The sequence below is a fragment of the Abramis brama genome (assembly GCF_963993115.1).
Source record: "Abramis brama genome assembly, chromosome: 14".
Taxonomy (NCBI): Eukaryota; Metazoa; Chordata; class Actinopteri; order Cypriniformes; family Leuciscidae; genus Abramis; species Abramis brama.
Genome location: NC_139976.1, coordinates 2,853,430 through 2,870,207, shown reverse-complemented (window position 1 = coordinate 2,870,207; position 16,778 = coordinate 2,853,430). Strand labels below are relative to the sequence as shown.

General features: G+C 38.7%; 1 protein-coding gene across 1 annotated transcript in view; it reads right to left on the bottom strand.

Moving 5' to 3' along the window:
* LOC311095866 (alpha-tectorin-like) overlaps positions 1 to 13,343 on the bottom strand; it is a 40,571-nt gene extending 27,228 nt beyond the window's left edge. Inside the window, exons 1-6 of the mRNA XM_084134706.1 lie at positions 13,248 to 13,343; positions 12,978 to 13,041; positions 12,870 to 12,896; positions 1,304 to 1,723; positions 356 to 745; positions 200 to 271 (exon numbers count right to left, since the gene is read on the bottom strand). Of these exons, the coding sequence (XP_083990832.1) occupies positions 200 to 271; positions 356 to 745; positions 1,304 to 1,723; positions 12,870 to 12,896; positions 12,978 to 13,026 (958 nt within the window). The 5' untranslated portion in view covers positions 13,027 to 13,041; positions 13,248 to 13,343. The remainder of the gene's footprint in view (positions 1 to 199; positions 272 to 355; positions 746 to 1,303; positions 1,724 to 12,869; positions 12,897 to 12,977; positions 13,042 to 13,247) is intronic.
* Positions 13,344 to 16,778: the final 3,435 nt, after the last annotated feature.

The window sequence follows — 16,778 nt, the reverse complement described above, 5'->3', positions numbered from 1 at the left end:
CAAGTGAAAATCTGAATCAGTGAAAAAGTTATAATCATGAGATTGTTAAATCATTCATGCAATGTGACTGTGTAATAGTGAAAATTTGTATGCATAAAAATGGCCATTTTCACTCTAATGCAAATCTTTAATTGGGGAAAAATATATATAATTCTAATAACACTCATATATTCGTTCATATATATTATTTGCAGCTTACTCAAGGTGATGCTGGATCCAGTGAATATATCTGGACTTATAGTGGAAACCGCCTGTGAAATAGTGTTGACATCTAAAAAGAAGGAAATTCATGTCATGACAGAAATCACTTACAAAAAGGTTTGAAATACTTAAATAAATGAGGAAACCACAGTACCTGTACAGTATCCTGAACACCCCCATACTGGATTCACAAGTTCATAGACATAGTAATTGCCAGGACACGCTTTCACTCTGATGGGTCTTGACTTGTATTCACAGCAGCTTCCCCAATAATAATTACCACAGACCTCCCTGGTCACCACTCCATCCTCTATCTGAGGGTGAGGATCATTGAGCCACAGATTGATGTATGTGTTACAGGTGAATGAACTAACACAGGTCTCTGGCATCCGGATGTCCATTCCATAGTAGAAAAGCCGGTACCAGCCATTCCAGGAGAAAAGTTCATCACAAATGTAATCTCCACTTTCATTGTTGGCTCTCCAGGGACGATCCAGAGACTCATAGTTGTAGCAGGGATCACTGCTGATGCTTTGGAAAGCAACTGTCATGGAGTTTGCAAAAGTATTATTAAATATATTGCTTATACTGTATATAAAAGAGTTGTACATCCTAAAACCTATTATGACAGTTAATTACATAATTTTAAACAATTATATTCTAACCATCTGTGTACTTTCAGGCTCAAAATGGGGAAAATATACAGTAGCTGACAGCAGCCTGTAGAGGCAGAGCAACATTGGCAAAAAATTGCTAAAAGCTATGCAAATAAGACTTTTCTGACAAAGACTTGACTGCAATAAGAGACTGTTGAGTAATATTATGATGTGTTCATAAACAGTATACATATTAATTATTAAGCAAATGGCCTAAAGTGTGATTTGAGGAATTTTGTGATAAAGAGATCGAGGTGCTATTGATCTGTAACATAACCTACTATACAGAATAGATAATGGACTGCAAACCACTGATTATAACTAGTTAAAACATGATTATTTTTATAAAACAAAAGATGAATGTTAAATCAGCTAACAGATAGAGCTCATTATAGTGAAATAAATAATCATAACAAATATCCCAAAGAAAAGGGTTAAAATTGTACCTGCACAGTACATAGGCCGAGGGGGTGATATGTTGGGTTTGACAAATTCATAGACGTAATAATCTCCTGGACAGGCTTTGACTCGGATGGATGTGGAACTGTAGGCGCCGCACTGATTGGAATACCCCCACCACCCCCACCACCATGAATGAGTTCCCACAACTTCACGGGTCTCCACTCCATCCTCAAGTGTTGGATGAGAACCGCTGAGATACAGTCCAGTGTCACCACCACATCCCACATAACTCACACACCACTCAGACATCTGGGCACTTTCTCCATTCAGATACAGCCGATACCAGCCACTCCATTCAACAAGAGTGTCATCATATCCATAGTATTGGTTTTGCCGTATGTCTCTCCAATATTCATCAAGAGTGTTATAATCATAGCATGGATCAGAGATGGAAGTTGTGGGTTCTGAGAGAATAAAGAAAAAAGACTCATTAACTTATTCACTGATGTGTCAAAAACAAGAGTACAGGTAAACATCTAACATCTGTGTCTGTCTGAAAGAGAAGATATTGGGGTGGTAAAACTGGGATGTATTAAATAAACTGACAAAACCTTCAAGAAGTGTATCCTTTATACCGTTCTCTCACAAATTTAATGTCATATTGTTAATCATGTCTTCTCTAATGGATTTATTTGATACTAAACTATTAAGTGCTGACATAGACTGAACATATAATTACTCTATCTGGTCTATCATCTTCTGTCCACTGTAATGCAACCATTATTGTGACTGATTCTACTGTATATATTGCTAAATTATTTGATAATCTTTTGATTATGCTTATTTCAAATTCTGGAATATATATTCCTACCAGTCACCCCAGAATCTGGTATCTTTGATCCGTCTATAAATATGAAAAATATTTGTCGGTCCCACTTTATATTAAGTAGCCCTAATACCTGTGAACTTACATGGTAACTACATGTGTACATAGTATGTACTGTAACTACAGTGTAAGTACACATTGGTACATAGTATCTACAGCTGTAATATTTGTGTAACTACACATATGTAACAACCCACAGAATGGTATGTGTAAGTAACAACACTTTTTTTCACTTCAGTAAGTGTAACATGAATTACAATTGTGTAGAGACAATTGTATATGTATTTACAACGATATGTATTTACACAAGTTATTCCACTTCCACAAGCGGTCTTAAATTCTGCAGTTACCAGTTTGGAATACACTGAAACTTTATGAAAACCATGATGATTCTATGTGTATACCATGTATTTATGACTGGCAGGACTAATGTTGAATTACAACTAAAGTTTCCCCTTGTGATACCAGTGTACTTACATAGTAACTCTGCAGAAACTGTCCACTCAATATAAAGTGTAAAATGGTCACAACTTACTGCGTAATATGCAAAACCTAATCATCTGTGTAACACTATAATAACAGTGTACTTACACATGGTAACTCTGCAGGAACTGTCCACTTAATATAAAGTGTGATTGTTAAGGTAATTGCTGTGTACCATCAGTGTCATTACATGATAATGTCATAGGAACTTCTCACTAAAACTAAAAAGTAATTTAACAATTGACCCTTCGCTAAGCCCCGCCCTCCTTAGTTACTGTTGCTACGCCTGTCAAGCTTTTGCGCCTGGCATGTCTATTACAGTATGTATGCACTGGTTTCAGACATTCCTAAGGAGATAATTAGTCATTTTTGTTCTCTCATCTTTAGTCAAATATGAGAGAACAAGACTGCAGTATGCATTCGAGGGATATATCCACTCCATAATATGCAAACGATTAGAGAATAATTTCATCAAAATTGAAGCTAAAGTCTATAACGTTAGGTCCCAGCGCAAGCAGCAGCCGTCTCATACACTGACCATTCAAATGGGAAACACACAAATTGAGCCAGCAAGGTAGTGAAATGTGAAAATATTCTAATATTTATAAATCAAACAGCTTATCCATATGTATTGTGGAATAAACACAAGACATTAGCCTGACCACTTTGCAATGATAACATTCTCCCGCGGCCGCTTATATTTTTAGTGCGCCAGGCTACCGCTCACACGTCGTGGGTCATATACAGTAAGTGACTAATGTTACTGTTATGAACTGATTAAGTTTGCATACCAACCTTTTCCTTGGAGATCTCCGGCAAGCCCCCTGATGTTCCCTCCTTTTACTAACTACCTTTTACTTTTACTAGACACCGGGAGAGTCGCGATCGGATTGGGGTAACATAACTAGTTTGGCCGTCGATTAACAAAATGCTGAAATATATTTTTAAGTAACGTTAAGTTATGTCAGTGTCAGTGAGCCTCCGTCTTGCCTTTAATCACACTGCTTGATCCACGAGCTGGACAATAACTTTATTCTAGAGCTGCTATAAAGCCAAAAGACTTTACTTTTAATTTCCTATTATCAATGTAAAGCTGCTTTGGAACAATCTACATTGTTAAAAGCGCTATATAAATGAAGATGACGCCCGGCATTTCTCCCCTTGGGTTTTAGGTTTCGGGAAGGGAATAAAATCCACCACCCCGTCCAAACTTTCAGGATACAGGTGTTGTGCCTAATTCCGACCCCCCGTCACGAGACTACCCCCTGTCGCGTGCACGCGGACAGACCGCTGTGTTTCCAGTAGATGGCAGCTGAAACACAAAAAGTCCGGTCAAATGCTTCACTGATTCCAACTCCAAAATCTATGCATTTTCCTGTAGATGGCAGTGCTAACTCAGAAACGTATTTAATTACTTTTCAACCCTATAATCGTAAACGAGACTGGTATGTCCGTTGCAAATCTCTTTTGATAACGCGTCTTTTTCCAGTTGTTTTTTTCTTCTTCTTCTTTTTTTCTGCTTAGATGCAAACCCAGTAGGCCTGTGTATTAGCTGAATTTTGCAATAAAGTGTTATGCCTTACAAAATAAATTCAGTTTATCAATACGAACCTTCTTTTGTTATAATAAAACGTGTACACATACAGGTGCTGGTCATATAATTAGAATATCATCAAAACGTTGATTTATTTCAGTAATTCCCGTTAAAAAAGTTAAACTTGTATATTATATAGACTCATTACATGCAAAATGAGATATCTCAAGCCTTTATTTGTTATAAATTTGATGATTATGGCTTACAGCTTGTGAAATCCACAAAATCAAAATCTCAGAAAATTAGAATATTACATAAAATCACACAGTAATTACACAGTGATACCATGGTCATTGAACCAGGTTTTGGTTCTTTTGGCAGTGTGGGCTGGGCAGGTGCAAATGCCTGGATTATACCCCCCTATTTCTTCACTCTAAATACACAAATGGTTCCTAAAATGGGTTAGACACACCTACACCAGCAATACTGTGTGTAAAATGCTACATTTCACTCTATTAACATGGGCAGATTAGTATTTGGGGGCTGGGGGTACAATTTGGGCAGGCCCGTTTCAACCCATCTGCCTGGATTATACCCCCCTATTTCTTCTCTCTAAATACACAAATGGTTCCTAAAATGGGTTAGACACACCTACACCAGCAATACTGTGTGTAAAATGCTACATTTCACTCTATTAACATGGGCAGATTTAGTATGGGGGGGGGGGGTCTTATTTGGGCAGGCCCGTCTCAACCCACCTGCCTGGATTATACCCCCCTATTTCTTCTCTCTAAATACACAAATGGTTCCTAAAATGGGTTAGACACACCTACACCAGCAATACTGTGTGTAAAATGCTACATTTCACTCTATTAACATGGGCAGATTTAGTATGGGGGGGGGGGTCTTATTTGGGCAGGCCCGTCTCAACCCACCTGCCTGGATTATACCCCCCTATTTCTTCACTCAAATGGTTCCTAAAATGGGTCTGATACACCTACACCAGCAATACTGTGTGTAAAATGCTACATTTCACTCTATTAACATGGGCAGATTTAGTATGGGGGGGGGGGGGTCTTATTTGGGCAGGCCCGTTTCAACCCACCTGCCTGGATTATACCCCCCTATTTCTTCTCTCTAAGACCCATTTTAGAAACCATTTGTGTATTTTAGTTTATTTTGTCAAACCGGAAAAAAAAATCGACCACCGCAGGATGCAGCATCACTAAGAAGTCCTCGGATGTTGCGACACATGTCACTTCCTCATCAGGTAGATCGACCCTTGTCATCGATGGTAAGACCTGGTCCCACTCGTTACAACACAAGCACTCACTTTCGGTTGGCATAGGTTGGCAAGACCCACACTTGCACCACCATTTCGAATCTGCTCTCTTCCTCCCTTCTTCCCCAGTCTGTTCAGCCATACTTTCTTGCCTTTCGCGTTCCAAAAGCTCATCTTCAGTGTATTCCGGTTCGAATAAATACGGTTCGGGATCAGCAAAGTAAATGTCATCTAAATCGTCTCTCACAAATGTCTCCATGCTACAAGGCACGCTCCCTGTGCAAGCAGGTTGTCACGTTGGTTTGTTGACGGCAAGTGCTTCATCATATCATTACGCCTGCTGCACCCATGGTACGGCCGCACAGTTCCTTGATTCTTACGCCGGAATGAGAGTAGTTCCTAGCCACATAGGCTTGGAAAATCACAACTTTTCATTTTCCGTCGATCTTAGTACACGGTTTAACTACAGAAGAGTTAAGTTTTAAATAGGAAAAATATTGAAACTCGTTGGTCATTTTGAAAGAAATGCTACTGGACTCATAAGAATCAATGATCTATGCTAAGCTATGCTAAAAGTGGTACCGTCAGACCCGGAGTTCGGCTGAATGGATTCGAAAACGGTAAAACTCAACTGTTTAACTCTGGGGGAGTTGTAAAATGAGCCTATTTCCAAAAAAAGTGGAGTATCCCTTTAACAATCTGCTGTAAATAACGATGTGTCATTTTTCATGATCGATGTATGTTTCATGAAGATACGAGTAAAAAGGCCAAGTCTAAGCTACGCTTGGCTACGTGTGTTTGTGGATTTTATGAGGAATATCTTTAGTTCTGAGTGATGGATTATGTTGAGTTTGGACTCATTTTAATTGTAAGCATCTGCTGTAAATAGTGTCATTTTCCACAATCGGAGCATGTTTCATGAAGTTACAAGCGGAAATGTGTCTAAAATTCAGCATCCATATATGGTTTACCCATGGGTCTCTTGAGGGGTTTATTTTACAAAAACCTTGCTCAAGTTTAGTAAAAAATCTGAAACAATTATGCTTGTTGTATTCTACTCATTGAGACCTTTCAAATGACATATGACACATGACTATCTGAGCTGTATGATGTTTTTGACACATTGCAGTACATAATAATTTCCTCTCCCTCATAAATTATGATTATTTTTTTTCATTTTATCAGCAAATAACTCAGCACTACTTTGGAGATAATCATAATGGCTACATTCATTGTAAAGTTTAGACTCTAAGCTTTCAAATGATGCCTATTTTGTGTTAATCAATGCAGTAGTTTTGAAAAATATGACAATTAATTTTTTCATAGCTAGGTGGCGCCCGCCGGCGTTACACTCCGTTTTAGAGGAATAACTCAGCGCCTGTTAGGAGTTGAATAAAATGGATAGATGCAAAAGCTGAGATTCAAAGCTTTAAAATGATATCTATTTTGTGTTATTACATTCAGTGGTTGCTTAGTAATTTGATCATGAATTATTTTCGTGGTGCGAGTGTCCCACCGGTGGGACACTTAGGGTTTAAGGGGTTAATACTTGTGGAGGACGTGAGTTACATTGCTCCTCACCGATGTTTCGACCACTGCATGAAAGCGTGGTGGTCTGCGAGCAAACTGCAGAAAGAGTAGCCTCATTTTATTATGTTTAATACCCATTTTGACACCTCTGGGATGGCTTCCCAGGTCTTTGTCCGAGTGATCAGGAGCTGAATGACATTTGCTGTGTAGCGGGGACCCGATCACCCTTATATTTTGAAGTAAAAAAATGCTCTTTTTGTGCTTTATTTGGGCCGTTGTTAAAACAGCGTTTGTGTGCTTGGGTGCGTGAACTTTGATGGGCTCATTGGCTACACTGTGAACATCGCCAGCCTCCTGAACTGAAGAGGAGTCTGGGAAAAGAGCAAGAGCTTTCTCTGGAGGGGGTCTGGCGAGACTTAACATCTTTCTTTTCCCTCCCGTCAGTAGACTAGGAAGGATTCCTAGGCTCAGGGTCAAACACAATCTTTGGTCAGGGGCCCTGACATTCCGGGAACGGGAAGGACTTAGCAGACTGTGAGCGCCGGTTGGTTTCAGCCGGTGGGCGGGGCTGAGACGCTGGCGTCGTTGGTTTAGCTGGCTGTGGGGTCGACGCTTTCTTTGGGCGACCCTACACCGAACTGGAGCGCTTTGGCAGGAAGTGTTGCATGGCCTGAGACAACATCTGAGCCTCCGTGAAGCGCTCCGAGAATCCCTTCACCACGGGGCCAAAGAGACCAGCGCTCGTGATCGGGGAGTCCAGGAAGGCAGCCCTGTCTGCATCTTTGTCAGTCAGTTTTAGCCAGAGATGGCACTCTAGCACAGTCAGGCTGGCCATGCTTCTGCCAATGGCCTGGGCAGTGGTCTTTGTGGCACACAGGGCCAAGTCAGTGGCGCTGCGCAGATCCCTGAAGGCTGCGGGGTCCGGACCAGACTCGTCCATAGAGCGGAGGAGTTTGGCCTGGAACACTTGGAGGACTGCCATCGTTTGCAAAGCCGAAGCAGCTTGGTCGGCGGAGATGTAAGCCCGGCCGACGAGAGTTAAGGTGGTTCTGCACGGCTTTAAAGGATGAACCGCCTTGGCTCTCCATCCAACAGCGGTGGGCGGGCAAAGATGGGCGGCCACAGCTTCCTCTAGATGGGGCAGCTTCTCATACCCTCTCTCTTCAGCGCCGCCAATGGTGGACAGCGTGGCTGAGGTTGAAGAGCACAGGCGGGCTGAGTAGGGGGCTCGTTAGTAGGTAGGTCAGCTCTGAGTAGGTCAGCTCGTTATGCACCTCTGGGAAGAACGGGGCTGGACGCTGTTGAGGGGCCTGCTGGCGCCCCGGCAGGAACCATTCGTCAAGGCGGCTCCTGGTGGGCCGAGGTCTTCGACGGCCTTGGTGAGGACGCGGAGAAGTTCGGCGTCCGCACTAGCTCTGGCTCATCTGACTGATTTGCTCTTTCAAGTGACGCTGCAGCGAGCACTGAGATAGCTTTAAAGGATATAGCGCGTTTCACAGGATGGCCACAGGGAAATGGTGAATCAGGAGAGCGGCGCAGAGTTGCTGTAAGCAGGAAGGCGTCATCCGCTGAGCTGCTAGGCAGAGTCGCTCGTAACGCTGCTGGGCTCGTCAAAGGCGAAGGTGAAGGCTTTGTATGGAGAAGATCAGTGCAATAAATCTGATTTCCTATGGCAAAATGGGCCGCTTTATAGTCAGCAACCAGGCCTGCGCATATAGTCCGTCTTCGCGCGCAACGAGCGAAGCATCCTGACAAGTTCGCGCTTCCTCAACGCTTCGCCATAGGTTTGTGCAGTTACCGCAGCCCAGCCAATCAGCGCACTAGACAGCTCTGTATTATGCTGGCTGTGCAGCTGCACTGCGTTTTAAATTAATGGCTTCAATATTCTCGAGAAAAGGAGTTTTCCCACTGCATATAGCTACGTAATATGAAGTGGACATTCTCGAAAGGGAACTACAGGTTCCACAAATCACTTCACTCGATTTGGGATTTTCTCTTTTATTCTGGACGGCAAGGGCACTGACTGTAACATTGAGCATATTTTGCAGTATTAAACACGTATTTATACCCCTTTCATCAGGCTCTGAAAATTATTCAAAAAGAACACAAAGAATATTCTTCTCAACTGCCATAGTTTAAACTCTTGCGTCATCAGAACAGGGTGTTCAACGCACCACTGTTTCCGTTCAAAAAAACGTTTTTTTTTTTTTTCTGGGCTGAACGCAGCCCAGGGATCGTGCAGCCGCTCTTGAGAAACTGCGCTGGCTGAGTTCTCAATCAGTAAATCAATAAATTATAAAGAATTACTAATTAATTACTAATCACAGCATTAATGTGTCTGAGATGTGAACAATTGTCTTTTTTTTTACTCGCAACGTGGACATAAAATGCATCACAAATTAATCAAGTGTTACCTAGTGACTCTGCAGTATGGAGGGATTATTGGGTCAGATTTAAAACTAAAAGTCTACAACTAAAAGTCTTAAACGAAAACTAAACGTCTAAATTTGAAACTTAAAGTCTAAGTCGAAAACTAAAAGTCTAAGTCGAAAATGAATTTGGTATTTAGGATTGGGCATTTGGTATTTAGGATAGGGCATTTTGTATTTAGGATTGGGCATTTGGGCATTTAGAATTTAGGATTGGGCATTTAGGGATTTAGGATTGGGAATTTGGTATTTAGGATTGGGCATTTAATCATTTAGCCATTTAGGATTTAGGATTGGGAATTTGGGGATTTAGGATTGGGCATTTGAGGATTGAGGAGTGTATGCAAATAAGGAGGCGTGGCCCAAATACTGGAGGCTGGGTTTGAAATGGCTGGTGCGCAGAGGCACCTTATGGACAGCAGAGGGAGCTCCCAGTGCTAAGGAGCACTGTAATGAAACCAAACAGAGCGAGTGAGCAGGGCTGGAGCGAGGACTGTACTTTATGTAAGGGATAATGTATAGCGAATAACAACCCCGACAGGCTGAACTTGAATCAGCCTGTCGTCGGGGTTGTTATTCGCTATAACAACCGCCTCGCTATACATTATCCCACTTAATACATGGCTACCTACAAAATACATAAATAATTTGACACAAAATATTGATTTAAAAAGGAGTTTATTGATTTAAAAACGATTGTATTGCTTCCGCTAAAGAAAATAGTCCATTCCGCGTCCATAGCAACGCTCTGTTTTTCATGGCAACGGTGTGTTATACTTCGCAGCGGTCTGTTATCAAGAAATAACAGACCGCATTCTACATCGGAATTCAACCAAGCCAAGTAAAAAATATATATATTTTAATGCAACGCATCAGAAAAAAAACAAGGTTAGGAAACAGTAACTGTACGTTCACAACGCCGCCGACTTGAGCTGCAAAGAAGCTCTGGCCGCCCTGTGAAGGACGCTTGTCAAAAAGTACGGGGAAGCTTGACGTTTGTTGACAATGACAACGGTTGTTGATAGTGAGTGCGCGCGCGCAGATCTATTGTAACAGTACACAGATATTGTGAAAGTCGTGGCAAGAGACAAGCAGCTTCTTTATTACTATACCTTTTTGCTGTCTATTACAACTTATGCTTAAACAGGTGGTTCCTATCGTTATTGGATTAATTACAGTTTAACCATCATATAGTGAAAGTTTGTCATTTGCATATGTCAGTTTAACAAGGGCGCGCTTGACAGGGCATAAGAACGAGCAGAGAGAGAGAGAGAGCCCCAGCCGCGCGCGCGCACTCACTATTAATAATAATAATAATAGTTATTCTCGTCGTCAGACCGATAGCACTCCTTTCACTGGTGACTTTGTGTGTGAGGCCACATAAATGTTACAACGCTGTCATTAAGTTGAAGTTATCACATTGTAAAGTACCGTACTCGCTCCAGCCCTGCTCACTCGCTCTGTTTGGTTTCATTACAGTGCTCCTTAGCACTGGGAGCTCCCTCTGCTGTCCATAAGGTGCCTCTGCGCACCAGCCATTTCAAACCCAGCCTTCAGTATTTGGGCCACGCCTCCTTATTTGCATACACTCCTCAATCCTCAATCCTCAAATGCCCAATCCTAAATCCCCAAATTCCCAATCCTAAATCCTAAATGGCTAAATGATTAAATGTCCAATCCTAAATACCAAATTCCCAATCCTAAATCCCTAAATGCCCAAATGCCCAATCCTAAATACAAAATGCCCTATCCTAAATACCAAATGCCCAATCCTAAATACAAAATGCCCTATCCTAAATACCAAATGCCCAATCCTAAATACCAAATTCATTTTCGACTTAGACTTTTAGTTTTCGACTTAGACTTTAAGTTTCAAATTTAGACTTTTAGTTTTCGTTTAAGACTTTTAGTTTTAGACTTTTAGTTTTAAATCTGACCCAATAATCCCTCCATACTGCAGGACCTACTAGTGATCTGTACCATTATTTTAAAGTGAAAAGATGTTTTTGATGGCTTTTACTTTTAAAAAATGTCCAAATGGTCCAAATGATGACTGATTACATCTCAGACACACAATAATGTTCCTTATAAATTGTCAGTTAGTTAATAGTTATTAATGAGGCTAGTCTCATTAAGATATTAATGATTACACAATAAGGAACTATCTCCTAAATACTATGATATTACTTACTGATTAGTTAAGTTTGTTAATTAGTTAATAGTAGGCCTAGTAGCTGAAGTGTTAATGTAGTACCACTCATTAGTCCTGCATTACTTCCTGCATAGTTACTTATTAATGACAGACCATTATTCTAAAATGTTACTATCATTTTTATGGTTTATTTTGCAAGATTGAGTTTTTTTTTTTTTTTAATAGTGCTTGGACGGGAGACAGGGCCTCTGAAATGTTTCATTTGTTTAGTTTATTTAAATTCTTTATTTTTTGCTTCCCTAGACAGGGGAGGCCGTAACAAACCTGTAAATTGTACAATTTAAAACTGTAATTTAAGAAAAAAAAAAATGCATATACTGACATCCACCATAATACTGGAAAGTGCGTATCTATATCACGAATGATATTTCTCGTATCATTTATACGCCAAAAATATTTTTTTGCGTACATATGATAGGCAGTTTTTTTGCGTGCATATGATACGCACTTTATGGCGTGTAATACGCACGCACTCCACACATAATTTGCACACAAAAACTCTTTTTGGCGTATAAATGATACGAGAAATATCATTCGTGCTATAGATACGCATTTTCATGAGATCGTGTTGTACTGGTGGTAAAGAGAAAAACAAGATGCATCAAAGAACATCACAAGTAGCTTTTCCACAAGCTGAGGTAAATACTAAAATAAAGAAGGCGCACGCAGTGTCTTACACACACACACACACACACACACACACACACACACAAAACACCATCATGGTAACAGTCACACGACACTAAAATGCAACAAACATGCATTTAACAACATAGCATGTAAAATAAAACCCTAATGTACACAACTGATCAGAAAAAAACTAAAAAGAAAAATAATATTAAAATTAAAACCATCAAATATGAAGTGCCATGGAGGGAATTAGGGAATGTTAGTGTACAGTTTTTCACTGTAAATTATAAGAAGATTGGTCTTTTTATTTCTAAAAATGGTACATTTAACAATATTTATTAAAATGTAAAGTTAGATCTAATACAGTTTTTACATATAGTACAGGAACTTAGTGTTAACCAATTAACACGTTTTTAATGTCACATTTTTGCAGTCTTTAATTGTTAAAATTAAAATACATTTTTACAGTATGTGAATATCAATTTGTGCTAAAATATTATAAGTTTTTATATCAATAGGAAAACTTTTACCACACTAATTATTTCTACCACTTTTATTTCTACATTTTGAATGGAAAATAAAGGATGAATTTGAAGATTAGATAAAGTGAAATAATTATTGTACCTGTTGTTTGTCCATTGATCATTTCACCTGTTAAATGCACAATATAAGAATAATTATTTATTATTGGGAAAATATTGAGTCATTTTACAGACAGATTAAAACACTCACCATTAATCAGCATCAGCAGTGACACACACAGTGAGATCAGAAACCTCATTGTGACGAACGGCACCTGCACACACACGCACATACAGACACATGAAGTATGTTTCTTATATTTTATTCTTTCTTTGTTTTGCACATTTGTAAAACAACTATAAAATTCACAGATACTTAAAGGCAAATTTTACAAAATATAGAAAACATTTAAACTTTACAAAATAATTTAGATCCATCCAAAGTTGGTGACCAAAAGGGATAAAACAGAAGTGACTTTACCTGAGGTCAGATGCTGCTGCAGAGCAAACTCAGATTGATGACTGGTCTATGAGTTTCTCTCTTCAGCAGTTCAATACAGTGATGCTGAACTGCAGCGCTCACGATCTTATCAGTGCCTTTATTAATAACTGTAGGTGGACCTTTACTGGAACTAGATGTAATTCCTCAACAATAGCTTAAACCAGTTTTTCATGTGACATTGAGATATTTGTTATTTGAACTGACAGTTTCCTCGTGTACGCCTGCATTCATACAAACATCTCTGTGTTCGAATAGATGTTAATCTAGATGGAATGATGACGGGCCAGTTTGATTGGTTTAGCAGTTTTTCCAAAAGCAAATGTACAAATATAGTACCTTAAAACACACGGTGAGTGACCCAAAAGTCACTGGAAAGATGTTAATTTAATGATGGTAATTAATTATTAGTTTAAATAATGGTCTCATTAAAAGCTTTAGAGTTCATCCCTAAGACATCTGGAAGGATGCAGGCAGTGGTCAAGTAAGGCAAGGTTTGTAAGTTGCAAACTAGCAAGATCATAACAGAAATGCAAAAAAAATGCATATGAAATGTATTTTGAAAGCAACTAACACCTCAAAGCTAAACCATAAAGTAAACTGCAATGCCTTTTAAAACATCTGGGAAACGGCATGCTCGTTTGGAGATCAGCATTAGACAAATGGGTGTCTAATATTTGGGTCTCGACAGTGAAGGAAAAAGACAATGAGAAACAGCAACAAATCCTAATCATGGAAACTAATTTACAAAGACCGCAGAGAATACATAAAATTAGGCCAAACAGACAAATGCTGGTACTTTCCTAAAGTGAGAACATGTCATAATTGTCATATATGTATATATTTAATGTTGTTTGAATTGACACAACATCATTCATAAGACATGCACGTCCCATGGTTGATCATTTCATTTAAAGTAAAGAATCAGCTCTGGCCTTGGAAAGTTTAAGGAAGTGAACACTATATTCACAGGTTTACCGGAGAAGAAACTATTTGACTATTTAGGAATGTTCCACATTCTTCACCTGCACATTGAAGACAGACAGACAGACAGACAGACAGACAGACAGACAGATAGATAGATAGATAGATAGATAGATAGATAGATAGATAGATAGATAGATAGATAGACATACAGATATAGACAGACAGACAGACAGACAGATAGATAGATAGACAGACGGACGGATGGACGGACAGATGGATAGATGACCATATTTACAGGACTATGGCAGTTCTAACAAAAGGCTGTACTCTTGTCCAAGGCAGTCGTCTCTCAGTGCTTTAAAAATACAGTAGTCGACTACAAATGTAGAAGGGTGCAAAACATGTGCTACAGTCAAAGGTCTCTCATCTACAGTACTGTAATGACAAATGTTCTTTGAGTCCCCTACCCTTTATTTTCCTCTACTCCCCTCCCCCTACTTTCTTCAGCTCTCTCTCACCTTTATTTAAATAGCACTTTATACAATACAGATTGTTTCAAAGCAGCTTTAAATGGATAAACAGGAAAATAATGATTGCAATAATGATAATGATGCAGACAAAGTTCAATTCTGCTGTAAAGCAGCTCTAAAAAGAAAATAGTTTCACTGTTCAGTGTCACTCCCACCGGTGTTAGGATGCATTTTTCAAATCACATAATCATCTGTGGCCATATCTATATCTGTCACTGTTGTGTTCTATTTAGTTTGTTTTCATTGGACTTGTCTGCCTGTCGTGTCACGTGTCATCTTCACCGTCGTTATTAGTTCAGTTGTATCACCTGTGTCTAGTTAATTATCATCTGTTCCACCTGTGTTTCTGTCATTAGTGTTCATCAGTGTTAGTATTTAAGTTCCGGGGTGAGGGGTTTCTATAATGTTTATGCATGGATACATTTGTGTTGTTTGAGTTCACAATAAGTGAATACTTGAGTTAATTATAATCTGTACTTTTGTCTTCTGAACGTTAACTTGATTAAACCATGGTGAAAAATTAGGGCTTTTTTTTGTGTGAATTTTTGCAGAAAACGTTGAGAAAATTGAAATGTGTTTATAGTTTTGAGAAATGTTTTCTTAAGAACTGAATTAATTGTTCTAGTGAATGTATCAGTTATAGTTTGTTAGCAATCAGAAAAAAAAACTGTAATATGTATTTTACATTCTCCCTTGTCAAAATGGGAAGTTTAATGCATTATATGAACAGCATTTAAAGCAAATCCAGGTTAGTATGAAATTGTGCATACTAATATTTTTTTTTTAACAAGCTGAATAAATTAACATTAATGTATTATGAAGCATGAAATGAACAGGAGTGTATTTTAAATATTATTAAATAAATGTATTGTTTATTTATTGCATTATGTATAAAGTTAAGTTTTAAATAACACACAGTAAATCTGGCACTAACTTGGCACTGATATAAAGAACATTTCATCGTCTGAACTACAGTAAAGTATGAACATATCATGAGAAGAACTGTGTATTTCCTTGTTCGTGTAGTCAAACCTGATAGTCAGGTTCCCTGTCATTTGTTCACATTTTAGAGGTTTTAGGAGAGCAGAATGGATTCCAGACGATAAATGATACTTATCAAGCCACCAAAGTGCAGTTGTCAGTGGACTTTCCATTCATTTTTGCAAATGCAGTTGATCAGGATTCCCCAAATCTACTTACAGTACATGACTGTCACCACTGCATTAACAATCTTTTTTATTTTACTTTGCATTATCACACAATGGCAAATATGATGATTGCAGTTTCTGCACATTTTTACAAATGGGCAAAATAATCATGTTAAAACCAATTATAAAGAATACAGTAGATAATGATTATGTGATTAAAAAACAAATCATATAATCATAAGACAATCTAACAATCGATAAAGACAATCAGACACTCCTCTATGAATGTACAGCATGAAACCTGAACATTATTAGCTGATCGTATCTATCGGCTCTCAGTGAAGCTCAAACCTCATGCACAAAAGAGACACACTGAAGAGGATGAATATTAATTATTAATTATTCCCTAAACAAACTCTGATTAGCATCTCATTGAATTGAAATGGAGACAACTGTTCATCATAAGCTTTTGTGTGTCTAGGGTAAATGAATGTGCAATGAAAAAAAATGTATTGTACATCTGACACATTTAAAAACCTGCTATACTGAATATACCGGCTAAACTCCAACATGACACCAGGCCAAAGAGTCTTTCACATGTTCAGCATTTTAACCCTTAGAGACCAACTGGAACACAATCAGTACATGTTATAGGTTACACATTGAAGCAGTTCATACTTTATATTACTTTCTACTTTATCAAACTTATCTAATAGCTCAAATATGTATCTTAACACTTTTGAAAGGAATTTGCCATCTGAATCACACAATATGGCCATTGACTACTGACATACAGTACTGCTGATTGTTTATGATCAAATGTAGAAGTATTTGATTTGTAATATTTTGTTGTCAAAGTCTAAACATGTTTAGTAATAGACACACTTTCACACAACATTCAACAATAT